This window comes from Caloenas nicobarica, chromosome Z (assembly GCF_036013445.1).
Source record: "Caloenas nicobarica isolate bCalNic1 chromosome Z, bCalNic1.hap1, whole genome shotgun sequence".
NCBI classification, from domain to species: domain Eukaryota; kingdom Metazoa; phylum Chordata; class Aves; order Columbiformes; family Columbidae; genus Caloenas; species Caloenas nicobarica.
Window position 1 is genome coordinate 20,505,744 of NC_088284.1, and position 27,352 is coordinate 20,533,095.

At 43.6% G+C, this 27,352-nt stretch overlaps 1 protein-coding gene across 7 annotated transcripts in view; it reads right to left on the reverse strand.

Annotated features, from left to right (window-relative positions):
- Positions 1–27,151, reverse strand: part of CAPSL (calcyphosine like) — a 42,194-nt gene extending 15,043 nt beyond the window's left edge. For 2 of the 7 annotated variants that reach the window (XR_010607867.1, XR_010607866.1), the window contains exons 1-5: positions 27,013–27,151; positions 14,138–14,274; positions 13,149–13,326; positions 12,079–12,288; positions 3,294–4,251 (exon numbers count right to left, since the gene is read on the reverse strand). Coding sequence is in view for 5 of the 7 variants with exons in the window: in XM_065656737.1 (XP_065512809.1) it covers positions 9,770–9,871; positions 12,079–12,288; positions 13,149–13,326; positions 14,138–14,274; positions 27,013–27,054 (669 nt within the window). In the remaining 2 variants the exon portion in view is untranslated. Of the gene's footprint in view, positions 1–762; positions 4,252–8,680; positions 9,872–12,078; positions 12,289–13,148; positions 13,327–14,137; positions 14,275–17,915; positions 18,163–27,012 lie in introns of those variants that run through there. The other 5 variants (XM_065656736.1, XM_065656737.1, XM_065656738.1 and 2 more) reach the window with 5 other exon arrangements.
- Positions 27,152–27,352: the final 201 nt, after the last annotated feature.

Consider the following 27,352-nt stretch of genomic DNA (forward strand, 5'->3'; position numbering starts at 1 on the left):
ATGAGAATACTTTGAGTTTGGCCAGGCAGTTTTCCCACACAACATCAGACCTAGGAAGATGAATCGAATATCGTGGATCCTGCCAATGATCAGAAGAACCGTACGACTTTTTTAAAGTAGTTTGTAAATTTCCTGGAAGTAGCTTCTTTTTTTTTTTTTCTTTTTTTTTTTTTTTTCCCCACATTATGACAGAGGAAGGCATCCTGTCCCTTCCCATTGACCTTTCTCTGGACTCTGTGCCCAGCTCTAAGGGGCTCCCCCTGTGCTGCCACATGGAGATGGCTGAACCACTTATTCCCTCTGGGATGCTGCACATTACAGAGCATGTGCTTGGAGATAAAGCTGCTACAGCCACATGGTTGCACGACAGCCCCGTGGTGGGGCCATGGGAAATCCAAACCACTTCGCTGCGCTCTGGGATTGGGGTTCACCTTGCTGTGCAGTCTCAGTTCCTCCAGCTGCTTGAAAATTCCCTTTATTGAAATGTATTCCTGTTCCCAGAGTCTAAGGGTGAAAAGAATCCTATCTCATCCTCAGAGCTGCTCAAATTTGTTGTGACTGGTAATAATCACTGAGATGTTGCTGTATTTGATGTAGCCTGCTGGAGAAAAACAACACTCCTGAGACAGCAGTCCATCTTATCCACCTCCACCCGACACCAGGGAAAACCTTCAAATTGTGACAACCTTGCGGTCCCTGCGTGCAAATGGAACGAGAATTTGGCTCAAGGCTTTCCAGTGACATTTTATAGCATGGCTTTTATTGCTGTTTCTCACCAAATCAAAAATTGATTAATGCAGCAGAAAAATTATGAAAGTCCTGGACATTTATTTGCTTTATAATGCATGTATTTTTTTAAAAAAAGAGCTGCTGTTAATGCTCACACTGTGCTGACTCGCACAGTGCGACTGTAGACACAGACGGTGCTGGAAAAACATCATCTTCCAGTAACACAGTGACAAACAAAAGGGGGATAGAGGAAGAAGCAAAAGCACACCAGAGGAATCCTGTACAGTGTGTGCTATGATTGTTTCGAACTCATACACACATTTTTAAGGATGAAAAGGGATATCAAAAAGGTCTATTTGCACTATTTAAGCAGTAAGGTACCCATTTGTAATAGTCTTTCTGCTTGTTGAGGAAGATATACTACTCTTTAATACAGGAAATGTAGTAGAAAACTTATGTTTGCTCTTTAATACAGGAAAAGTATTGGAAACCTGATGTTTATTTACTTTAATCGTTCTGAAATAGTTATATTTTTCCTATGCAGTACTCATATTTTTGCATAGCTGCTAATGTTTAAACATCCATTCTGTTTTCTATGTCTTATATCTTATTTAAATAGATGGCATGTAATCTTGGTTTTATAATGTTTTTACTGTATTAAAAGGACATGGCTATTTGTGTGACCTATTTATGCTGTTCAGTCTTCTAAAACACATCTATCATGACAGGACTTATTCTGCCCCCACTAGAATTAGGATAACTCCATGGGTTCTACCTAGCTTCAAGCAGGATAAATCCCAAATAAATCCAGACAGCTCAGAGGTCTGAAAACACTGCAGGATAACAGCAAGCATCACTCTTCCTTCATCGCCTGCACCCTGTGAGCCAGGGAAGCCTCTCTGCAACTCCAGTCCCTATGTTTTGGACTGGACATGCCTTTGTTCACTCTGACTCCACAGAATCACAAAATCATAGAATCACATAATGGTTGGGGTTGGAAAAGACCTCTGGAGATCATCTAGTCCAACCCACCTGCTAAAGCAGGTTCACCAGAGCAGATTGGACAGACTCTAATTGCCATCCAGCCCTTGTTATCCAGAAAACAGGCAGGTGACATCTCTGGGGACCAGAGAGGTGAAGCTGATTTCCTGTCAATTATTTGTACTTGCTCAGGCAAGCCAACAGTTTTGCTCAAGCCCCTGTGGGTGGTTGTGAGTCCACACCAAGACCACCAGAAAATCTCAGGCTTGCGATAGTGTAGGTATGCATACAGTAAGGCAAAGTCCTGTATATACTGTGTCCTCAGAGATGGCACTTCATAATACACTGCTGAATGCTGACAAATACGCAACTGATAGAAAACAAAGCAGCCTTCTGTTAATTATGTTCGTCCCAATGTAGCTTTTCTTAGTGGAGGATATAAGCTAACTCATGCCAGACATGGGGGTTACTTTATTCCCCATGTGCACCTGGCACATTATGAAGACTACCCAGAAAAGTATCTTTCCAGGAGAGCAACCAAATCAAGGAGGGTTAAAGGTTAACATTAAGGTTTCTGAAGGACCCTGGATCCCAGACTTGGCTATAAAACCTGTTTATTGAACTACATCCAACTGCTACCAAGCCAATGCCAGTAACTGGGTCATTGCAGTAGTGTTCAGTCAGGTCCTGTCAGGCTGAACTTTTGGAAGTCCTAAGCTCCACTGAGATCACTGTGTTTGGGTATTAGGCTGCTCTGAAGCATACAGAGGCTAGCAGCTTCAGCTTTAACAATCCAACCTGAACTGTGGGAGCTAAATCTTTTGGAAAAATTGGTCGCTGACTATTTTGCAGGTGCTGAGTACCAATATTTGAACAGTCTTAGTGTCAGCACACTTGAATGTTATATGTGATTTTATAGCCATCAACATAATTTCAGTTGTTGCATACAAATCTACCAACTTTCAGCTTCCTTTTGGAAAAAAAGAAATCCAAATATGCACGAAAATAAGACGGTCCACAAGCATTTATGGTCCATGGCCAGCTTTTAGATGCATAGTACATATATGAAGAGACAGCCACAACTATGTCTCAACAACACTTCACTGGGTCAGGACCGAGTAGTTTCCTGAATCTACAAGAGAGTTTCCCCCATAGCTGTTCACAAATTCCCATCTAACTCAACACCCACACAGGGTTATAGCACAGCTTTCACATTCTCCATGCATCTTCTTTAGTTCAGCGTAACCTTCCTCCTCCGCACTTTCTGCCTCCTGTGCTCATACTCAGCTGCACACACACAAAAAGCTCGGTGACCTTGGTTTCTAGGCAGCTGCTTTATGACACTGTGCCTGGAGCTGTGTGCTCCTCTTTCTGCACATAGCCACCAGGCTCTGCTGCCTCTTCTGCACTTGTGGTACAACACAGCCGCTCTCCCATCTTTGTTTCTCCCCTCATATATGTGCAGCTCATTTGCACTATGCAAACATCTCCTAGTGGCACACAAGCGCTAAATAAAATGTCTTTTGTCAGTTATAACACTGAGTCACAGTCTAATTTTAATGATGCTGAAAAATGTTAATTACCTCTCAAGGCGATACTTGTCCCCTGCTGAATTTATTAGTTTGTTTACCAAATCTCCTCTTGTGCACGTTCATTAGACAGGCTGATAAAACACACAAAAAATATGTGTGTGTCAGTGGGGTGGCAGAAAGCTGAATGCAGAGCAGTTTTAGGCAGGCACAAGCTGACCACAAAGCCATCCCTTCTGGCAGGAGCAGACCTGGTGATGCTGGCAGGGTATTTCTGCAGAGCAGGAGTTCAGCCCCTATTAGGCTTCTTAGTAAAAGTGTTTATTGACTTAAAGGTCTGAATTTGTACAGCAGTGCTGCAGTGCTGCAACCCTGGCGTGAACAGCAGCTGTTTTTTAGTTAATATGTTTTTGGCTCAAGCTATTTATCTCTTTGGTTGTGGATGATGTAACACGAAAGAGACATACCATCTCTGTGAAGAATTATTTTAGGGTCAAACAGTTCCTTATTGGTTGGCTCATGAAGCCTCCCAAATTAGCAATCCTGTGAGTAACAGGACATTGGCAAAACAAATCTAATGTACAGACACAAAAGAAAACAACTGATGGTGCCAGGAAATGTAGTTGCTAATTTATACCGACTATCTCATCCCTTTGCTCACTCGGTAACCCCAGATTTCAGCACGCCTGGCTGTTCCTCGGCTTTTAAGTGCCACCTGTTGAAACATGAGGCCACATGTCAGAGTCCAGTTCTGGGACACTTGTTGGTGTCATCAAAACTTGCAGCACTGAAAATGTTGTTCCGACAGGAACTGTCTGAAAAAAGAAAATAAACCCGCAACAAACTACACAGTGCTTCACTTCTTTGTAGTCTCTGATCCCAAAGAAGCTGGGGCAAATGTAAGCAGAAGTCAGAGTTTCCAGGATTTCTTCATCATTAAAATGAAGTAGGCATCACTGTCCACAGAAGCACTAACTCCAGAGTAGTAGTTCAAAAATTCATCTTTTGTAATCTAGGAATGAGAAAAACAGTGTTTAATATATGTGATGGCTACATACTGTGGCTCGAAGCAAGATATTTATGTAACACATCTCCATATTTTGCAAATAATTCTTTTGCATCTTCCAGAGGAGTCTGATTTTTAGGTCACACTGTCCTAATCTGACATTACCATGTGTTGCTGCAGCAAGATCTCACACAGCTATTGGTCCAATGACACTGAGGTAAATGGGTTGAGTTTCTTGCATTGCTTCTTGCTATGTCCTTGAAAAATTACTATAAGAAAAGTTATTCTGGTTGTTGTCACATAACTTAGATGTCACAATGAAATTAGATTAGTCCAACATTAGCATCATCATTAAATGAATGTTAAAGGCCCCAAAGGTTAGTCAAGCAAAAGAAAATGAGAAACTAAGTAGAACTACATTGATGGAAATATCTAAAGGAATAAATCTAGGCCACAAAGTCAGAGTTTCTCTAAAGCAATCTGCTTTTTTTTTTTTTTTCCCCAGAAAATGTACATAAACTAAACCAAACAAATAAACTGCAACAAAGTACATTTTGAATGTTAAAGTATCAATTGAAAGTAAAGAATAAAAAATGCAGCTTTTGGTAAAACTATAATGTTTTCAACAACCAAAAAAATCAGATTTATCCCCGGAAAACAAACGCTGCTCACATATTACCACAATCTCTGCTTTCCCACAGAAAACTGGGCTTGAGTTAACTTTCACAAAGCACTGCACTTCCTTTCTTTCTCTTTTTTCCTGCTTCCCAATATGTTCGAAAAGTCTGGATCCTATCCCCATTCTTCAGCTGCAGCTTGCATTGAGATCAGCATCAACGCTGAAAGCCAGGAGGAAGCCTGGGTCCAGGTTTTGGCAGGGAGAGGGCTGCCGCACCTGGGGCCGACCGCAAGCCAGCAAACTGAAGCTTTTGCCCCTTGCAGTGCTCCTGCCTGCTGCAGCCTTTGCTGTCCTGGAGCAGGAGAGGTGCTAGAGCCAAAACCAAGGTTTGTTTTGAGATCATGGAGACTTCAAACTCAGCTGGGGCGAACCACTGTGGCTGGGGGTTTTCCCAAATATCAAGGCTGCTTCAAACAACAAGGCTGCTCTCAGCCACCTGAGGACTTGGTGTTAAGTACAGCTCACTAGGAAACCCACTTTCTGCTCATCTCTTCCTCCTGAGCTGGTCATGAGAAAGGAATTCTAGAGAAATGGGAAGGGCTATAACCACAGCTAAAGTCATAGGAAGTTGCCAGGCACCGACAGCAGCGGGTTGCTCTTGGCGTTATCCGTTTCAGCAAGGAAAGCGGAGCATGCTGCTGCTGCGGCTCTGGGTGTGAAGGACAGGAGCTGGCAGGCAAAAATAACCAAAATCACCAGGCTTGCTGCTTCGGCCAGCCAGTGGCCACAGAGGTTGGGATCCTGGCTCTGGGTGGCCACAGAGGTCTGAGGCAGCACCGTGTACAAGCTGTTACGTAACCTGCGATGTGTGCAGGTGGTTTCACCTGCAAAAACCTCAGCTGCTTCCATCTGCCTCCACCGAGGCAGCTTTGTGCCAGGAGACCAACAAAATTAACCAGATCAGTGAATATACCTTGTGGTCTCATTTCAGTAATATATGCCAGTGAGCAGGGCTTGCAGGAAAACTCAGTTGCTTGAACCAGAATTCTATGCTGTGGGAGAGAACATGAGCCAAACAACTGTTCTGGACCATATTGAACCAAAAATTTCCCCTCCAGGACAAAAACATGAAGCCACAAAGGCACACAAGGGGCAAAACTAAAATGCAGTGAAGGATGCTGCAGAATTGCCACCTTTCCCCAGGCAACATGCTGGAGGGAGAGGCTGTCCCCTGCCCCTCTGCCCCCATGCCTTGTGCTCTTTTTCTGAGAGGCAGTCACAGCGATGCACTGGTGGCTCAGGTAGATGTCAGAGCAGAGTTTGGAGGAGGCATAAGGGAGTCTTTTCCCTCTGTGGGGGATCGCAGGGTGCCACCAGTATTTTTGAAGCACACTTTGGGCACTGCCTGGCAGAGATCAGCCCTGACAAGGCGCTGTGCCACAGGGCAGGCTGGAGCTCGAGGTGCAGGCAAGACCTTCTCCTCTGGCATTGGCCCACAGCTCTGCAGACTCAGATGTTCCTATGGTTTATGCCATCCTGTTTAGTGTCTGTTGCACAATCAGAAAAAAAAAGAGATAGTTCTTTGAACATGAAGCACCGACCAAGATCTGACAATCTTGATGCTAGTGCCAGATACAATCGTGTGCATTGCCACCTATCTCCCAGCATCTGCCATGTGCGCTGTGCAACCACAGACTGGCAGGACAGCCTGCATCACCACCTATCTCCAGCATCTGCTGGGTCTGTAACCAGCACACAGCAGCCTGCAGCTGAACATGGGTGCTTGAGCTTCAGTTTTGGCTCTCCCAGAACACAATGCAGCAGCCTCAGGAGGAAGGGACAGTGAAGTGCTAAAGGGCAGCTCTGGGCACCCGCTGTTAGCCCTGATATTCCTTCATGTCTGGTTCAAACCCCTTTAATTTGCCTTTAACTTCAGCAAAGTGCTTCCCCTGGCTGAATCTCAGGTGTGTGTGCCCAGTGTGTCATTATGGCTGCACATCTAGTAGAGATTTTCCTATCTAGCGGTTGATGCAACGCCTGTGTTTGTTCCATGAATTTGCACACATATTGATCAAATCACATTTTTTACAGCACAGATTCCAATTTGTGTTCCACAGCATATGATTACAAGTGAAAAAAACACAAGTCATTCTTTCCCAGATTATTTTTTTTTTCCTGAAAGTGCTATGCCTTTTCTGCAGTTACCAGTTTTTACTCAGATTGCTCCAGGAGCAACTCTGTTCCCACGGAAGCGAAAGGAAACTTTGCCACCTACTTCAAAGGAATCTGAAACCAACCCTTGGAAACACGCTCTGTAAAAATTTTGAAATTGCTACATCGTGAAGAATGTTCTCCCAATGCTGAGAAACATATCCAGCGAGCAACGAGGTCTGCATACAGGCAGAGCCGAGGAGCCAGGAGCCGCTCTGGGGGCATCGGGGCTGCATCGGCTGCAGCTCCCACCTGCAGGGTGGGCACTGAGCCTTCCCACCAGGATAAGAGGGCTGGAGCTCCCCTGGGTCACATCCTTCAGGTCCCTGCACAAAACCCCGTTAGTCAAGCTCAGTGCAGAAATTTCACCGAGCTTTCTCCAGCCATCACAGGCTCCAGCTGAGGCTCCTGGACATTGGTGACAAAGCTTCTGCTGGTTTTAAAAAAGCGTAGTTGCTTCCAGTACCCCTCCTCCCTTCTGAAAAGGTATATTGCATTCAGGATTAATTAAAATTGGAAAGTGTTAGCACCGAAAAGACAAACTGGTTGCAGTTATTCAGATCAAAACTTCCACTGCACGTGATTAAATGCCGGCTCAACAGATCGCTGTGGGGTCTGAAGACGGGAGATAATGTGTCAGAAGGAAATAGTTTTTTCATTTTGCAATTCCTGCAGTCCATTCACATTACTTTCTTTTTGTTTGAAACTGAGAGATAACACGACACCCTGTTGTGGAGCAGATTAATAAACGAGAAATAAATGGATTTTACTCAAGCTGCCAGCACACGTACAGCCACTCTTTGACAGTAAGTTTGTTTTTAATATAAGGCATGTTGGCACTTCAGTAGCATCATGATAAGTAAAGTCAACTCAAGATTGTTGGCAACCATAAACAGTTTCCAGTGTCAGCCAGCACTCAAGTTTCTGGAGGCTTACAGATCAAATAATTGACTTTGCACAGTCCTGAATACAGAACTGCAAACAGCTATTGCTTGTACTGAGATCATGGCTGGACAAAATAAAAGCAGAATTTGCACAGGACCAGGGCAGCACGCACTCGGTTGTGTTTGAAATGTTAGCAACCCAGGCTAAAAAAGAAGTGACACCTCATGGAATGGTTTGGGTTGGAAGGCACCTTTAAAGTTCATCTAGTCCAACCCCCCTGCAATGAGCGGAGCCACCTTCAACTACATCAGGTTGCTCAGAGCCCCATCCAGCCTGGCCTGGAATGTTTCCAGGGATGGGGCATCTACCATCTCTCTGGGGATCCTGGGCCAGTGTTTCACCACTCTCATCATAAAGCTTTATCAGTCAAGCTCTTCTGAAAGTCCCATCTATAAGCCTATACTGCTGTTACCTGGCTGCCAGCCTGACACAGAGCGAATGCTGCCATACAGAAGCCATTTGCTCTTTGCTACAGCAGCAGCATCTCAGCCTGGGAGAGCAGCACAACAATGTGAGAGAAGCAGAAAGATGAGAAAAAGAAAAGGAATCAAGGCAGGATTAACAGGAGAGCACCTCCCCCCCCGCCCCCAGCCCACTTCTTTTTTCTTCTTCTTCTTCTTCTTTTTTTTTTTTTTTTTTTTTTTCCCCCCCAGTCTCCTTTGTGCACAATTTCCCCACTCTCTGCACTGGGAAAGGACAAAGACAGCCTCACTGGTGTGACCAGGAGGGCAGGTTCCCATCCTTTTTTCAGTATCAGAAACAGAAAATGACAAGATAGTTACAAGTTCTGGAGTTCCCAGAAAGTTCCCTGAAGTCATAGCTTGCTCATAAACCCGTATAAATACAAAAACTAATACACAACTTTTGGTGTAGGAGTGTACACACAACAGCTATCAGACCAGTAAAATTTCCAGGAACAGTGAGAAGAAATACTGTAAAACACATATGACCTTTAAAGAAAAATATTAGTGAGATGATCTCACAGTACAAAAAAATGGAAAAAAAACCAGCAGAGATCAAAAGGGGGAAAAAAACTATATGCAGGCTCACAGAGGTTTGAAACGAGGCACACACAGGAAAGATGTCTGTATGCTGAGTTGTAAGCCAGAGAGAAAAAAAGGAATTTAAAGAAGGTTTTGCATTTATTCTGGTCTGTGTCCCTCCTCCTGCCTTCAGCCTCCTGGCACTGGGAACTCACGTGTTCACAGCAGGAAGCTGAGCAGTTGCTCCATCCCTCAAGTGAGACCAAAGAAACCAAGAGATACCACAGTGCTACAGGTGAGAGGGCTACGTGACCCTCCTGGGGCAGAGTTCCTCACATTTATAACAGTTTGCCTCAGACCACCACCCTTCCAGAATATTTCTGTTTCCTCCTCCTGCATCCTCTGTTGAACAGAGCCGTATCTAACACAGGAGGAGAGGATATGTTCAGGAGCCACAGGAAGCTACTGCAGTTGTCTAAGAAGAAAGAAGCAGCTTGTCTCAGAAAAGATAAGACATGTCAGGGATGGAAGGAGAAACGGGACAGATCTGCAGAGTGGATAGATGGCAGATTTGCTCTCTGATTATGCTCGTATCCCCTGAGGCTGAGCCTACCAAAGCATCTGGGAATTATTTCTGCAGATTTACTGTAATTGGCACAGTTACTGGAAGCTGTTATTATGGAAAATGAGTGTGGCGTTGTGCATACACTTAATCATGGGAACCTACAAAAGGTGGAAGCAAAGTCTTGCTCCTTTAATCATATGATCAGAGTTTCCAAGCATTCTTCATCATGACGATAAAATAGACATCTGTGTCTATGGAAGCGCTGACTCCTGCATAGTAGTTCATGAATTCTTCTGTTGTGACCTGAGACAGAAGGATTTAAAATAGCAAAATGAACATTTTTTTTTTTTAACACATTGAGAAGTAGTCTAAAGGAAACTTAACATCCACTATTTCATGTTGTTGCTAGTGAAAGGAATCCAACAGGAAGAAAGAAGACATTGAAAATTTGTGTAAGTTGACTTATTTGGTAGAAATAAGAGATCTTGTCCTCCAGGAACACTTGGATGAAGCATGCAGATGTAAACTAGCCTTACCAGGAACCGAAGTTATAATCAGTGCTGCCCAAGAAGATGAATGTTTTAATGCATTTTTTTTCCAGGGATGCTATAGTCTGGTACTTTGCATTATTATTAATAAAAGTGGATGGGTTTTCCGGTGCAGCACAGAGACAGCCTGGAGCTTTATATCAATTCATTAGAGAGAAAATATCATTGCTCTAAATAGGTGTCACTTAAAGAAGCAAACATTATTTCAAATACCTAAGAGTTTGTAACATCTTTCATGGGTATTTTGAGCTTGAATCACTTTTTAAATGACCATCCAAAAAAAATCAGATTAGCAGATACAAACTGTGCATATCTCTTGTGAAGCTTCAGTTCTTGAAATGTACAGGTCATTCTTTGAATAAACATCACATAGAAAAACATTCGCTCCTGCTGCGTTGTGCATTTGAGAGCTAAGTAAAACATGACAAGGGGGAGAACTGAACACTGTCGACTGTCCTGCCATCAGGAACAGATTACAAGCTTCGCTGACCCTGCTTATTTCAGAGGCACCCTGCAAGATCACGGTGAAGAAGACCTTTCCAGGAGATGCTTCTCCTTGAGGAAAACATTTTAAGTGTTCAGCTCACAGCAGTGTCATTAGTGAGCTCTGATTCAGGCACAGGAAAGTCACAGTCAGTTCTCAGAAGAAACTGCAATTGGGCGCGCTAATGTCAGGATTGCCGAACAAGAGGTGAGTGCTCAGAATAACCTTTCTATAAGCTCAAACACTGCAGTGTTTATGAGGTACAAGGCACTGAACTTGTGATGGATCATTCTGGGGACTCATTTAATGTGTTCAAGTATGACCTCAGCACAAAAAGCAGGAACATTTTGCTTGAGGTTTGCTGGACGTCACCACTGCTGCAGAGGAGGAAGGGGACAGCTCATACATCTGGTAACCCTGACCATGACATGACAGAAAAAGGGAAGAAATTCAGCTCTATCAAGTGCAAAGTCATGCTCAAGTGAAATAAAACCCATCACTTCCCTACAAACTGAGAGTGTGCTTGTTGGAAAAAAAGCAAGTGGAGGATCTGGGTGTAGTAGGAGTCAACAGTGTAGTGTAGCCATGAAAACCCAGGTACAACCTCAGAAGTGCAAAAGACATCCCACAAAGCACTGATGAAACCTTATCTAGCTTGTTAACATTAACGGCTCGGACTCGGAATGTCACCATGTGAACAGCGGAGATCCACGATTGCTCTGAGTTGGTCAAACACATTTAAGTTCAGACCAAAGAAGTTTGGAGACACATAAAAAGGGGAAACAAAGCATGCTTGGCTCAGAGATGGTGACAAAGCAGATGCATAAGAACTCCATCACACAAGGTGCCCAGGCTTTGCACCTCCAGAAGAGAGTGAAGGCTGGGGCAGGAAGGGCTCCCAGCCCTGCCCCAGCTGGTGGCTGCTAAGGATACATGGCTGCTGGCAGCTGCCCCAAGTCCAGTCTCCCTCCAGGGCTCTGTGGATGAATCTATCTCCATTATGGACCGATTTCCAAATCAAATGTCTCAGTAATTACACACAGTGGAGAAGCGCTAACTGTAAAGTGTTTCACGTGCTACAGAACCTGCTTTTGACCTGGATCCTGGTATTTATTCTCCTACAAAGTGAAAAATCCTCCAGTTTATGTGGATCTTGCAAATCAGCAATCGTGTGGGTTAGTCTGAAGATATAAATAGAATAACCTATGAAAGTAGAGCATTTAGGCTACAAGCCTGTAAATGCAATATCACATCTACACTTGCAGCTACTGCAGAGCCCCTTTCCCTTCAAATGCATAAGCAAGAAGCGCCAACAGGCCTACACGGAGGTTATGCATCCATTTTACTCATTCCACTGTCCCCCGCAAAAGTGATGCAACTGCATGTTTCGCACTGCAGTCACTCTCACGTTTAATAGTTTAAGTCAAATGCTGAGTCAGATAGTGATTTCGTGGCTTGACATTAGGTGTTCCACTCACCTTCCCATCTTTGTCATAGGGTGAATCAAAATTATCCAGAAAGGCCTTAAAAACTTGATCTTCTGTCCAGTCTCCATTTTGGTATTTGGGATGATGCTTTGCATTATACACTCCCCGTAAGTCTTCAATCGTTATGACGCCGTCTCCAGTCTTATCTAACTTCCTAAATGCTTGCATGATGATCTCTTTTCTTGCATTCGACATGGGAGGCTGTAAAGAAATATTAACAGAATAATTTTATTTCTGTTATTTATTTGCCCACTTCCAAATTCATGTAACTGCTGTTGTTAATAGTAAACCTATTTCAACACACTTGGGACAACAAATTGCTGACAGTCTACACTGTCCATGAGCAATGAAGGGCAATATATCTCCCAAAAAGGCAGTGCGATCAACATTACTCACTGTCTATCAATACAATAGTAAATGGACGATAAGAGAGAAAATGCTATCTGGAACACTTTTCTATTCTACCATTTAAAATGTTTTCTAACAAGAAATTACTAATCACTCAAAGCACCAATTATTTTCTTTCTTAATTGTTTAGACTTCAGCAGAGCAAAGAGGCTCCAACCAAAATCAGGCACACTGTGGCTAATTAGAGAAAGCCACCACTGAATTAGTTCATGTTATAGGGAGATGCATCACAAAATGATGGACAAAGAAGTGAGACTAATGGGCTGAACCACACAGGTACCTGGAATGCAATATAGGTATGGAGGTATATAAATCAAGGTGGCAATTTGTTAAAAAAAATCCATTTATTTCATTTATTTGCAACTATTCTGTTATATTTGTGAGGAGCCTTAGCTTTGCCAATAAATTCCAGAGATTTATTGGCTTCTTAGCTCTCTTATCCACAGAGATGGTGTTTAGGGTAATTTTCTCCTTTAGCATATTTAGGTGGAAGTAGAGTATTTTAACTTCTCAAGAGTTACTGGCTTTTTAAATAGAGCTGTAGACTTTGCTAATTACTAAGCACTAAAAGTGCTGTGTTTTGTGATCAGCTAATAATGAATCAAGGCTTTTTCTTCATTTAGTGCAGTAATAACATAAACCTGCAGACTTACTCTCAGTGTAACAAGAAATTCATCAAAATCAATTGTTCCACTGCCATCTTTATCAAATATCCGGAAAATCTCTTGTGCTTCTTCCTTGTCTATCATCACAGCATAATCATTTAATCCTTTCACAAACTCTTTGAAGTCCAGGGTCCTGCTGTTGTCATCATCCATAATCCGAAATACTCTGTGGAAAATGTGCAATTTGAGGAGAATGCATAGGAAAATCTAGAGAATGCCGTAGCGACTTAGCACAGTGCCAGAGCACAAGGGCACCATACTGAGATAACATTTCCCACTTGTACAGTCTTCTGAGGTAAAGCAAACAAACAAACACACAAACAATAAACACCACACCGATAGCAGACATGACGTGCTTAGGTTGAGTGTCTGAATACGACACAGCTGAAGTTACATGAGGTGATGGCTGCCTTAACTGAAGGAGTCTTCTTATTCATTATATACTGAGCCATCTAAAAGCAGATGAAGTTTCACCTGTTCAGCTGGGATCCGTCTGGGGTTAACAGAGCCCAGGAGGGGTTTCGAGGCATGATACAGCTCCCCTTTCCTAGGGGTGCAGCTTGGGCTGACTGCTGAAGGAGTCTAGATGCTTCCCATAAACTGGGCAGCTAACAGACTGCTATACACAGGGAATCACATCCCAAAGGAAAGGAAGCACAAAATCCTCAGTATTGAGATACTTAAGCTAATTACAGAAAATACCAAAGAGTGTAATATGTTTAATGTTCCACTTCTCTCCTTGGCAGGAGTTGTTCTGAGTCTCAAGGACCCACGTTCATCTGAGGGATTCAGGGTCTTCTGTCCTTCAAGCAGGTCAGACCTATCTCCCAAAACACAGAAGCCCCAAGCCTAGGCTTGGTGGGCTGTAGAATTTGCACTGGAACAAGGAAACTTAAATGTTGGTCCCTGCTTAGACTGTGAGCCTCTTGCAGCTTTAACTATCAGGCTGAAGAATGGATTTGACTTTCTAGACCCACCTGCCGAGTCCTTTGATGCCTGCAGATCCCCTTGCTAAACACCGCAGGCGAAGTCTTTCCACAGGATCGGTGGTTTTGGACAGGTTTCTTTTGGCCTGGATTGCCATCTCTCGGTCATGCCTTGCTGTGCCTGGCATCTGAAAGACCAAAGTGCTCATACACCATGGATTCACATACACAAGACAGAGCACTGAAACTTGCCTTAGTATATGGAGCATGCCAAATCCCTTACTTGCAAGGTGCTGGCAACACTCTCACGAGGACTCATTTTGACCCTCTGCTTCCTTTTCCTTATATCCTTTTATCAGCATGGGAAATGGCCAACATGGGTCACCAACCCTGAAAGAGGAGCTGAGCCAACTACCATGTGATTAACCCAGATGCAAATATAGAAGTGTGGGTAAGAATCTGTGCGTACAGTGAAACGCTGTGAAACACAAACACACTGCTGCCTCCACACCCCAGCAGCCCCACCGAGCCTTCTCAGCCTGGCTAGGTCTGGAGTCAGCATTTGCGCACAGGTAAACCTGTGACAGCAAAAATTGTCCTGGGTGAGGACCTTTTCCTTATGTCTGCTGTTGTTCCACTGTAGTCTTAATTCTCCAGAGGAAGGCTTTCTCCCATTACGTGTTCGAGCAATGGCAACCACCCCAAGACCTGACCTGCCCACAGATGATACCTTGCGCTATTTTAACACAACTGCCGAACAAATACCCTAAACTTGCATAGCATTTAGCACCCCAGGTCTTCAGGACACTGTCAACAGTCACATAAGCCTTCCAGTTTTCCTCAGAGGAAGTGGAATAAAGAGTGGGAAAACCAGCCTGTGGACGCGCAGCATGCCTGGGCTAGTGGAACATCGCTCCTTCTCTCACAGGGACTATTTGTGCCCAGTGCTGAGAGCATCAGGGCTGCTGATGCCCATACTGACATTTTAGGGGCACGTTGAATCCTAGCTCCTGGGTGCAGGGTCAGGGCCAGGACTGCTGCTCCCCAGCCTGGCTGCTGGGTCTGCAGATCACAAAGATCCCCAAAATATTCTCCAGCCTTCAAAGCATCACAGGACCAAGGTATGAAGGAGTCACAGAGGAGCTGGGCTGAATTACAGCAAAGCCCATGACTCGCAGGACACTTGGCGCTGTGCTGAGGGTGTTCTGGGGAGATGAAGAAGATGGGTGGCCCTGTGAGGCAATATCGGTGCACGTTGCACTTCCAATCTCATTGTCATTGCACGTGCAAAAGTGTGAATTGAAACATTCAGAGAAACGTGGAATTAAACATCTTAACTACTCTGCTCCTGCCTACAGAGCACTGGCTGCGGCAGCTGCCAATGTCACGTGTGCTGACTTTTGCAGCCCCTTCAGACAAGACCAGCTGGGCTTGGAAAAAACAGAAAAATAAAATGTTTTTCTTCCCCCCAAATGGTTTCAGTACTAGCTTATTGTAGAAGTCCATTGAGGTAGAAAAGAGACCATTTCGGCTTTTGCTTCAGCCAGAATGAGCAAAGTTCTGGGAACTCATTAACAAGTGACCAGGAAGACCTTACAGCTATGTGAGATAAGCAGTTAAAAAAGTTTTCTGTCCACAAGGGTAAATGTTTAGCTGGCAAGAACGTAAAATACAGTGAGGTTACATAAACACAGTGCAAATTGTATTTACATTATATAATTATGTACTATAGCTTCTTTAAATATATAATGCCTGTGCATCTATATATAGAGTGTATAATGCTTGCACAGCACTGTACATTATGCCTCTATACTTTTACATATTTATATAGACCTATAAATACAGAGATAAATGATGACATAATTTGTTGCCATTGCATGCTGCAAAAACCTACATAAACACACACCACACAGATTGCAGTAGCTCTTTGCCTTGGGTTCAGAGGTGGCATCACCAGTATACTGCAATACACTTAAACAATCATTGCAGCGAGATTCATGAATTGAGGCTAGGGAGGGATCATCTGATATGATATCTATTATGATTTCCTGTACCTCAATAAAAGCCACTGAAACTGCCCAGTCCTCAGTTATCTCTGCAATAAATACGAAATTAGTTTATACACCTACAAACTTTTCTAGCTGAGAACTCACCATCTCTAGGCTAAATTGTTCCAGTATTGAATAATTTTTTTTCTAAAATATGTTATTTGTTTCTAGTCTGAATTTGTCCCATCATTAGACACTGACTTACTTTATTTTACTAAAGAGCTACCCATTACAAGTCTATCCAAATGCATACACTTGAAGGTCCCTTTTAAAACCTCTTTGGCTAAGTAATTAGACACAGCTTAGGACTCTTGCTACAAACTGAGTTTCCAGAAGTTAGATAATTCTGCTGTTGTTCCTGAACTTTCCTGTTTTTTTCCAGTGTTCCTTTTGAAGTGGGACAGAGCACTCTAATCACCTCACTAATGTCATAAGCAGAGGTATTCCAATTTTTCCCCATGTATCACGGTTAAAAACACCGGTAGTAAATATTTCTGCTGCTCTTTGCAAATCTCCATTCTCTGTAATGTTCAATAACAAAATCAGCAACAAAATCAGCAATTAAAGTCTGTAAAGTGAGGGCACTTACACATTACAGTAAAGCTTCTTAAACATGACCTGGCTTCCCGTGTCACACAGCAGTATGCATTTGAGAATCTTTTCTATACGTTCCAGAAATATGGAAAAACAGTTAAACATAAACCCTACTACACGCAGGCCTGGTCTGAGCTTTTGCCCGTTTGGATAATGTGAGGCAATTAAACATACACTCAGGATTTGCTGAATATGACAGTTCTCTGTATACCTTACAAATGTGTTATGTATTAGTAACCATTAATAAAAGGTTATAAACATAATTTCGTATGTTTTTAATTCTTATATCTCTTCCAAGATCATCAGTTGTCTCCTAAGGTGAAATGAAAAAGGGGCTGGTTAATTTAACTCTGACGGCTAGAGTGTTCTGTTTTGCATAACATCCTGGCCTGTGAGCAATTACAATACCTCACCTTCTCAGCATTGTTTGTTTCTAGGGGCAGTGTTGTGTTGCGCAGGCTGAACAGAAATGAATGTATTTCTTCTTAATGAGTACATAACATGAAATTTTGGGTTGAGTTTTTCCAGAAGAATCTTGGGCTGCTCAGCAACAACATCCCTTACATCCCTCTTAAGCCTCAGGCTTAAAACTGGAGTCAGATTTAATCTAAGCTCAGCACCATTCACTTCTCCTTCAGCCGAGCCCAAGATCCTCCTGTGTAAATCCTGAAAAACACACCACTACGGCAGGCAGAAACCCACACTAGCCCCTGGATTCTCACAGGCTCCCAAAAGGCCCCATCCCGGCCAAAGGCATGAGCCACGCACCACCCCCAAACAGAAGATCTCTGAGTCTGGGAACAGTTTAAGCAGCCTAAACCAATTACATGCATTTGGTTTATCCCTAATTAATTCATCGAATTATTAAGAGCTTGAAAACTGTGCAAGTATTTGGTAATCACCCAAAGCCCTCCTTAAAAATCTGGCTTCTCAGCCCCACTGACCGCTCTGTAGCAGCTTTCCCTTTGCCTCTTCACCATCCCCAGCATCTTACAGCTCCTTCTGGCAGGCGGAGCACTACCTACCACTGTTGCTATTTTGAATATATATGTATATATATGTATGTTTTGCAAAATGTTTATATCATGATATATGCATATAAAAATACCTACTCTTGGTTGAACCACAAGCTCACCTGACTGGAGAAGCTCACTGAGAGCTAGCAAAAAAGAGAGAAAATCCTTTACCTGCAATGCTATCCTGCACCCAGGGTTTCCACCCAGGACTTGAGAGGTGTCGGGGGGCTGGGACGGCGCCGTGTCCCACCTGCCTCCCCACTCACGGGTTCTTACAGGTTCAGGCCGCAGGCTCACTGCCGAACTTTGTTGTCCATCTCGTTTTACTTGTTTACACACCCGGCTGCCTTGGCCCCCGCCTTGTTTGGGAGGCCTGGAGTTTACCAGCCGGTCTCCAAGGTGACACTGGTGGCTGCGTCTGGCCCAGCCTGCAATCACACCGCTTCCCTGGGCGGCTGCCGCTGGGTTGAGAGAGTCCTTTCATTTAACCTCTTTTAAAATCAATGCCTTCCTTCTTCTCACATCTGGGGTGTAAGCGTGGGAGACACCTCATGCTGCCCCTCACCGAGATGCCTGGAGATACCTGCAGCAGGGTGCAGCATCGCCATGCCAGCTTTGGCTATGGCCATGTTTTGGTAACATGTTTCTCTGCTCCATAGTTGATAGGGTTGAAAAAACTTGCTGGTTCAATACTTTACTCAAAATACAATAGGAGAAAATCAGTGAAAGGCTGTTGATTGTGTTTCACAAAACAAACAAAAAACTCACAAAAACCCAAGAAAATCAGTGAAAGGCTGTTGATTGTGTTTCACAAAACAAACAAACAAACAACTCACGAAAAACCAAACCAAACAAAAAAAACCACAAACAAATCGCCAGCCTATTTTTTTTCCCTGCTGACTAATTGCCATTTTGAAGACCCGCTGGTGGTGAGAACCCCTGGGGAGATGCCGAGATTGTGCTCATTTGCAGCAAGAAAAAACCTGAAAAGATTAAACACCCATATGACAAGGAAATATTGCTGTCTGCTCGGACACAGCTGTTAACAACCCTTTCTGCAGAAGGTCACAAATGTTAGCTGTGGCATAGTGTAACACACAGAGAAGTAATCGGTGCATCCACAGACTCCTGAGGGGTAAAAAATGTCACGTGTTATGCTTTCTGGCCCCCTCTGGCAGCAACAAGTGAACAGACAAGGATCCTGGCTGGTGCCAACAGCAGTTCCTACAAGTCTGGGCGAGAGCACATAAGAAATGGAGAGGGAGCTCAGTTCTACCCATGGATAAAACACTGAGCAAAGAATAAGTGCGTTTCCTGAGAAGAGCATAAAATTATTTTAGAAAATTACTAGAGTAATAACATTTGCATCCTGGTGTGCTGCTTATCTTTCATCAACAGGTACTTCCTGGTACCAAACCATAGCTTGTGCAAGACTTTGTATATGCCTCATATCTCTCATCTGGCAAGTGATTGTACCTTAATGCACAAGCAGGAAACAATGCTTATTTAATCATTCAGTGATTTAAAAATATTGACTTTGTGACAAAGTAACATCCCCCCAACTGCTGTCTTTGTTTTGTGAATTGATCTCCAGAGGCCACCTGGGAATGCAGAAGAGGTAAGGGGCTCCAAATATGAGCCGGGCTGCCGGTGCAGGAGGAGCAGCCCCTGCCGTCTGCCAGCACACCCTGCAAAGGCAAAACAGAGACACTGAAGACTGGAGAAATAATTTTCACTGAACAACAACTCAGTCCTTGAAATTCACCATCCCACCTGAGTAAACCAGTTCTTCAGATGCAGAATTTGCATTGACTTCAGAGGCGTGCATGTAGATTGGAACAGCAAGGATGGGCTCTTGAAAGCAAAATAATAAGTTAATTTAACATCTGGATACTTGGCTGCCTTCTGCTGCCTTTCCTGCCCTTTGCCAGTGAGCACAGGCATACACATACACGTATGGATGTTCAGTCTACCTCCCACACACTCCTGAGAAATAGACTGCCATGTCTGAGCTGGTTAATGAGTTACAGATCTGAACAATTATTAATGTGCTTTCAGGTGTCTCAGATTGCATCAGGCCGTGATTAAGTTTATCTGCTTGTACCTGCTTTGTTACTGTGCACAAAGATGTAAGTAGAGATCAGTTAATCCAGAATTTTTCATAAAGGTGATAAAGATTTCATCAGAACTTTGGAATTCTTCCTCCTCATTTTCTAACTAGTACTGAATACATAGCTGTTTGCTTTTTGGTTTTCTTCAGTCTGAACAGCCTGAACTGTCTGTTCAGTTTGTGGTTCAGCACTGGACTGAATCTACTAAGAAAAAAATATACGAGATCTAATGTGAGGTACATACTCATGACAGAGATTGAAATCTTGTCAGTTTAAGTTCCCAAAAATTCAGATTTCTTATTGAATTTAGGCAGAAGGGAAGGTAGAAGAAATGCCTTGTAAGCATTATAAGAAGGGCCTCAAAGAAAAGAGAGAAGCCACTGGGTATTTTGCCATAGATTTCACATGCACTAGCATTGTTTCTTCATATGCTGCCTGTGACCATCGCTGCCTAGAACTTCTGCAGCAGTGAGAAGAGTAAGTATGAGCACACCTGCTTGTACTTGGTAGGGGAATCAGTATGGTGTTTAATTTTCAATACGACTAAATTAGTAAGTAAAAACCAAACAACCAACTAAAGAACCCCACCAAAACAAACAAAGAAACCAAAAAAACAAACTTAAAAAAACCCAACCCAACTCACCATGAAGTATTAGAACACTATATACCAAAGAAGACTAATTTTACAGGATAAACCTTTGTTGGTTTTTGTTGTTGTTGTTTTGGGGTCGTTTGTTTTGGTTTTTTGGTTTTTTGTTTTGTTATGTTTTCTGTCATTAAAATTCAGAAAGTTTCACATACACCAAAAAAGAAACCACCATAGTAAGTAACATTGTCAAGGGAAAAGTATTCCCATTTTAAACCAAGCTATAATCTGATTAAATTGAATTCCCAATCCAAATGAAGTACTTTTACATCCAAAAATGCTGTCTCGTTGAGTGGTTTGTAGTTATCCAGTTGAAAATAACTGTTCTTCAGAGCTGAGATGAGCTGGCATATGCAGACCACGCCAATGCTACTGAACTCTTTCCGAAGGGGTGGAGGGGTCACATCCACCCTGCCTGCTGGGGACGGTCTCTCCAAGTGGGTCTGACCCATCGCAGTGACCCTTGGCTTGTCCCCTGCCTGACAGACCCCTCTGCTGCATCTTCGACATTCCTTCCCTTTACCTTGTCCTGCCTTACCTTTTCTCCTTGCTCTGGGGAAGCAGAACCATTTATTTTCTTTAGCACTACATCTGTTGTGTGACAAGATATTTAAGGTGGTTTGAGATCAGGAGTATTCCAGAAAAGAGGGCAGTTGTTTTGAAATTGTTTTTTTTTTCCTTGCCAATCTACCACAAATATGTTTTCAGTTAGAGAATGAAAAATTTGAACACTAGATACTTCAGCTTTTTAAGAAGTTTAGCAACAAATATTTACCAAAAATCAATTATTCTTACCCTGTGCCTTGAAATAATGAAAGTTTAAGTTTTCAAGATTTTATGTAATGTGGAAAAAACTTAATTTGGGGGGTTTATTTAGTTTTATTCTCTCACATTTTTCAAAAATATTGATGAGCTTCTGTCAATCACAGTCAAACAATGCAGTGAAGGTCTAACATGTGAGAAACTTCTATGCTAAAAGCTTTGAAGGTCTGACATGCATGGGAAACTTTTATGCTCACCTCCCTGTCTCTCTTTCCTCTAGAAAAGAAAATAGTTAAATGGACATTTGACACCGTCTCCCACAGCATCCTCACGGCAAAACTGAGGAAGTGTGGACTGGACGATCGGGTAGTGAGGTGGACTGCGAACTGGCTGAAGGAGAGAAGCCAGAGAGTCGTGGTCAATGGGGCGGAGTCTGGTTGGAGGCCTGTATCTAGTGGAGTCCCTCAAGGGTCAGTTCTGGGACCAATACTATTCAATATATTCATCAACGACTTGGATGAGGGAATTGAGTGTACTATCAGCAAGTTTGCTGATGACACCAAACTGGGAGGAGTGGCTGACACGCCAGAGGGCTGTGCTGCCATCCAGCGAGATCTGGACAGGCTAGAGAGTTGGGCAGGGAAAACTTTAATGAAATATAACAAGGGAAAATGTAGAGTCTTACATCTGGGCAGGAACAACCCCAGGTTCCAGTATAGGTTGGGGAATGACCTATTAGAGGGCAGTGTAGGGGAAAGGGACCTGGGGGTCCTGGTGGACAGCAGGATGACCATGAGCCAGCACTGTGCCCTTGTGGCCAAGAAGGCCAATGGCATCCTGGGGTGTATTAGAAGGGGGTGGTTGGTAGGTCACGAGAGGTTCTCCTTCCCCTCTACTCTGCCCTGGTGAGACCTCATCTGGAATATTGTGTCCAGTTCTGGGCCCCTCAGTTCAGGAAGGACAGGGAACTGCTGGAGAGAGTCCCGCGCAGGGCCACAAAGATGATGAAGGGAGTGGAGCATCTCCCTTATGAGGAAAGGCTGAGGGAGCTGGGTCTCTTTAGTTCGGAGAAGAGGAGACTGAGGGGTGACCTCATTAATGTTTATAAATATGTAAAGGGTGGGTGTCACGAGGATGGAGCCAGGCTCTTCTCGGTGACAACCAATGATAGGACAAGGGGTAATGGGTTCAAGCTGGAACACAAGAGGTTCCACTTAAATTTGAGAAGAAACTTCTTCTCAGCGAGGGTGACGGAACACTGGAACAGGCTGCCCAGGGAGGTTGTGGATTCTCCTTCTCTGGAGACATTCAAAACCCGCCTGGACGCCTTCCTGTGTAACCTCATCTAGGTGTTCCTGCTGTGGCAGGGGGATTGGACTAGATGATCTTTCGAGGTCCCTTCCAATCCCTAACTTTCTGTGATTCTGTGACCCAGCATTTAGTAGGATCAAATACCTTCTGATGCTGAAAAGCTGCGCTGGATCTTTGCAGAGGGGAGGAGGTAAGGAGGAATGGGAAAGCAGTCTGCAGCGTGCTGCAGCAAAAATGAGAACAATGTGTTCTCAGTGAAGAGGGCACAGAAAAGGCAGCCAAAACCAGAGAGGAGAAGGTTTCCATTAGTTACTCCTCAAAGAGGCCTCTCTAAAGACGATCGTGACAAAGGGCTGGAACAGGCTGAGGAAGGAAGCGTGCTTGTGAAGTCTCTGCTCTTGGCACAGGCCAACACGAGACGTCTTGATAATTTCTTGACAAATCTCCAGGTCCTCTAAACTGTGGATATTTACAGGTATATGGAATTGTACAGGCACCATTTGGCAGGAGGGAAAAAGGAGGTGAAGAAGCAATGCTGGTAGTTGTACAGGAGAGGGCAGAGGCTCTTTCTTGTAGGACATGGGCAAAGCGTTGGCTGCAGGAGGAGCTGGATGCTGCAGAGAGAAGTTGCGTTAGCTGCCAGTGAGGGGAATGCTTCACCTGTCAGCCTGGGGAGTTTGTGTGTCTGCAATTGTTACTTCAGTGCAGGGATGAGTTAACAGACTAAAGACCCAGAGCCAGATATCAAAGCAGAGTAATGCGAAGTACTGGCATTTACCCTCTCCTCATGATGCAGTGCCCAAAACCTTGTGGCTCGTCATCACCAGAACCTGAACATCCAACTCCTTAGAAGTACCATTGTTCAAAGAGGGCTCCCTCACGCAATTCTGACCTGGTCTCAGAAACAGTGAGAGTCCAGCCATATGTACTTAGGGCCGTTTTAGCCACCCAGGACACCCCAGGTACTTACCTGAGCTCTCATGGGAGAGGAGCTGAAGGGATGGCAGAACACCCAATGGTATCAGATACTGATATTTAGGCAACTGAATCACCCTCTAGCTGACCCTGCTATAGGTTTTACAGCATCATAAGAACATTTAAAGTTAAAAAATAATTTGTTTGGGCCAGCCCAAATGTCTGCTGGCCCAGTCTCTTAATCTCCACAGTGGCTAGCAGCCGCCATTGGGGCAAAAGCACTGGGCATGCCTATAGAGTTCTCCTCCACCATCCACCTTCCAGCATCCAGGCATTTCCTGGCTTCCTGAGCTGGAGGTACCACCTACAGAGCAATTCTCCATTACTGTCTCTAGCCCCTCTTTGAACCCATTCACACCTTTGGCCCTTGTGAAAAACCTCACAGCAACAAACACCACAGGCGCTGAGTTGTGACATCCTGTGGGTCACATGTGGTGGTGCAAGCAGCCATTCAGATTTTGGGGCATCCTCATGGAAGAGGACTGGAAGGCAAGAGGTGATGCAGCTGGTAAAGTCCGGCAAGGGTGTCTCTGCCAACAGGCCTCCCAATCTTGTGACAAGGGCTTTAACCCAGGTTTTCTTGGACTGGTGATCGAACCCTGTGGAAAAGGAGAGGCATGGAGAGGCCCCAACACTTCCCAGCCAAAAGCAGCACAGCTGGCAGCCACCTCAAGTGCCCACGTAGCACAGATGTACACGCTCCAGAAGAACAGAAGGAATTAAAAGTCTAAGTGCATTCTTTCTTTACTGGTTTCTTCCTATTTGCCTGGGGTAGGAGTCAGACATGGGTTTGTAATTCCAGGCTAGGTCATCAGACATGGCTTTCCAAGGATGCTGCTCTTTAGCCTTGGTGGAATTAAATCTGCTTAACATAAGCACCTTCATAAGTCTCTAAATTTTTGGCCCACGGGGAAGTCTGTCTCTTAAAATGAAAGTCCCTGCAATTCCCTACCTAATCATGCACAGGTGCCTTCAACAGCCTCCAGGCAAGCCCAAGGGAGTTTGGTGTCTGGTTCTTCTGAAGCTCCCGGGGGAGTGAGGCTCTCACAGACATTCTTGGGTGATCTGCCATCACAGCCTTGAGTCCTGATCTGAGCCCACAGCTCTCACAAAGCATGTATATGGAAAAAAGATGAAGACAGATTTCTTCTCTACTACCTCCTGGCACCTGGGATTCAGCTCTGGGATTATATTTTCCAATATCATCCTCCACCATCCAGTCTAGATATGGTCTTCATTACTGGAGGAAGCAGACCCCTGAGACAAGAGGCTCCAGCTTGGGCTTGTGAACTCCTGCAGCTTGGTAAATGATGACGGGGAGAAACTGCCAAACCCTGCTTTCTCTGGGGTTTGACAGCAAACTTAGTGCTTTTCAGATATCAACAAGATCTAAATAACAGGCTCAGATGCTGCAGCCCTTGTAGCTCTGAGCCCATTTCCATTTTAGCAAAAATCACATCCTTATGACCCTTTCACTTAGAGGTGACTGGGGAAGCAAGTCTCCTGGCAGGTGAAAAGGAGAAACACACTTTCCCTTTCAGAGGCAATCCTGTGTTTGCTTTTCACTGTAAATGAAGACAAAAACACGTTTGAAGTTTCTGGTGAAAAAGCTTTTTGCAACACCATTTCAGGTAAATCATAACATACACTTCTGATAAACCCAAAGTGCTTTGGTTCTGGCATGGATCTTACTGCACATCGTCAGCCAGCCATCGTTGAAATCATCAAACACAGAGATGCTTCTCTTTCTTCTTTAGCATTTGATATGCAAAATTAAAACAAAACAAAACATCTACCCTAGTTTTCAAATTCTGGGGTTGATTGTTTGTTTCATGCTTTTCAACATGGAATGAAATATAGGTAATTCCTTTCAGTAGCTGCACAGGACCTCAATCCTACAGACTCCTTTCTCCTACCCAGCAGCTTTTAAAATCAAATTAGTCTTTCTATACTTTTCTGTCTCTCTCTCTGTTACAATGGCATTAAAGGCTTCAGCCAAACAGAGCTTACTTTAAAAGTCCTACTTTAAAAGGAATACATGTAAAACAAGTTTCATCTGCTTACTACCTCCTGTGTATTACAAACCGCTGCAATGAAAAAGTTAAAGTGCTGAGAGGATTATATTACAAACAAGATTTCCTCATGCCTTTGACACAATCAATTCAAACCTTTGACTCCAGTTTGGCAGCATAGTACCAGTGGTCGGAAAGGTCCTGAAATATGTGTTCATGCACGGAAAGTTTAATTTGGTGCAGGATGGTATGGGAAGTTAAAAAAACGAAACAAAACGAAACCAACAAAACACACAACCAAACCAACCAACCAACCAAAAAACCAAGAGCTGTTCCTGATCTCTAAAACTTTGAAATTCTGCATAGCTTATCAGTGAACACTCAAGAGGTATGGACTTACAGAAGATGTGCTGCATCATAAAAATATAAAGAAGGACTCAACACAATAGCAAGTCTCATTCTCTGAGAAGCAGACAAGAAACACAGTCTGTAACCTGGCATTGCCACAGCTATCAACAACCCACTAGCTTTGTAGGGAGTTTGCAGAGCTTCAGGATGAGGGCCTGCCAGGCTTGCTTTGCCTGAACTTTTCTTGATCTACCTGTACCTTTCTTTTATTTTTTCTTGTGACAGCAATTTCTCTGACTAGCTGCCTATAGTAATTAGTTTTCATTTTGTCACCATGCATGAGGTATGGTGTATGTATGGTGCAGTTTTATATAGACAGCAGTAACAAGTAGCGAGTCTATGTATAATAAGATATTTATGACTACTGCCATTCAGGTTTGACAAATATCAGACTGGTAACAATTGCAGAGGCCTTGAGAAGTAGAGACACGGGATGCCATGCAGAGCAATACAGGTCTGAAATGATAAAAGCTGGGGCACAGGCTTGGCATTGGTGACCCCATAGCTCCTCATCCGTGGTCAGTTAGAGAATGTAGACCTGGAGCTGGATAAAACTAGTTTTAGGGGTAGCAAAGAGAAAAAAAAAATATCCTCTAACGTATGTGAAACACACTACATACAGCAAATTCAGCTGTAACATGGAGCTGCACACCAGTGAAAAAAGAGGAAAATGTAAATGCATGTTAGGAAACCCAGACAAATGACCTTGAGTAGATCCTAGAGCACCAGCATGATAACATTCCCAACAAAGGACACCAGAAGCTGAAGATTTACAGTGCTAGGTCATTCTGCAGGCTGAAGATGCTGACTTTAAGACTCAGGAACAGCAGAAGAGAACAACATAATCCCCAGAAAATGGATAAAAAACTAGGACATGTGTGCATTACAATTTTAATTGTATTATTTTTGACACTTTTCCCTGTATTGAAGATTTTAACTGCATTATTATTATTCTTATTTCTATAACAATTAGGTTTGGACTGGCAATAATATTAATAGATTCTTAAGTTTTCAATTAACAATAAATTCTTGGCTTTACTTACATGTAAGTTGTTCTTTTTGCACATAAACAGGACCTTGAGCATAACAGAAGGGAGGAAAGACAAGCATGGGAGCTTCTTCAAATTGATCTCCCAGTGAGCGGCCAGAGGCACTCTGTAAAATCACTCCTGCTCTTTCCAAGGTCTGTTATGCGTGTTGCCAGCTGCCAACTGCATTAATGGGAAGTTTTACTGTTATGCTGTGTGCAGTTATTTTCACATCTACAGAGCTGAGGTCTGTCCTGACAGTGAGATTGCTTTGTTCCTTTCCAAGTATTTTGCTTGGAATGGGATGGTGAGTTTTTTCATAACTGGGAAGTTAGGCAGGTGATGTCACTCTCCA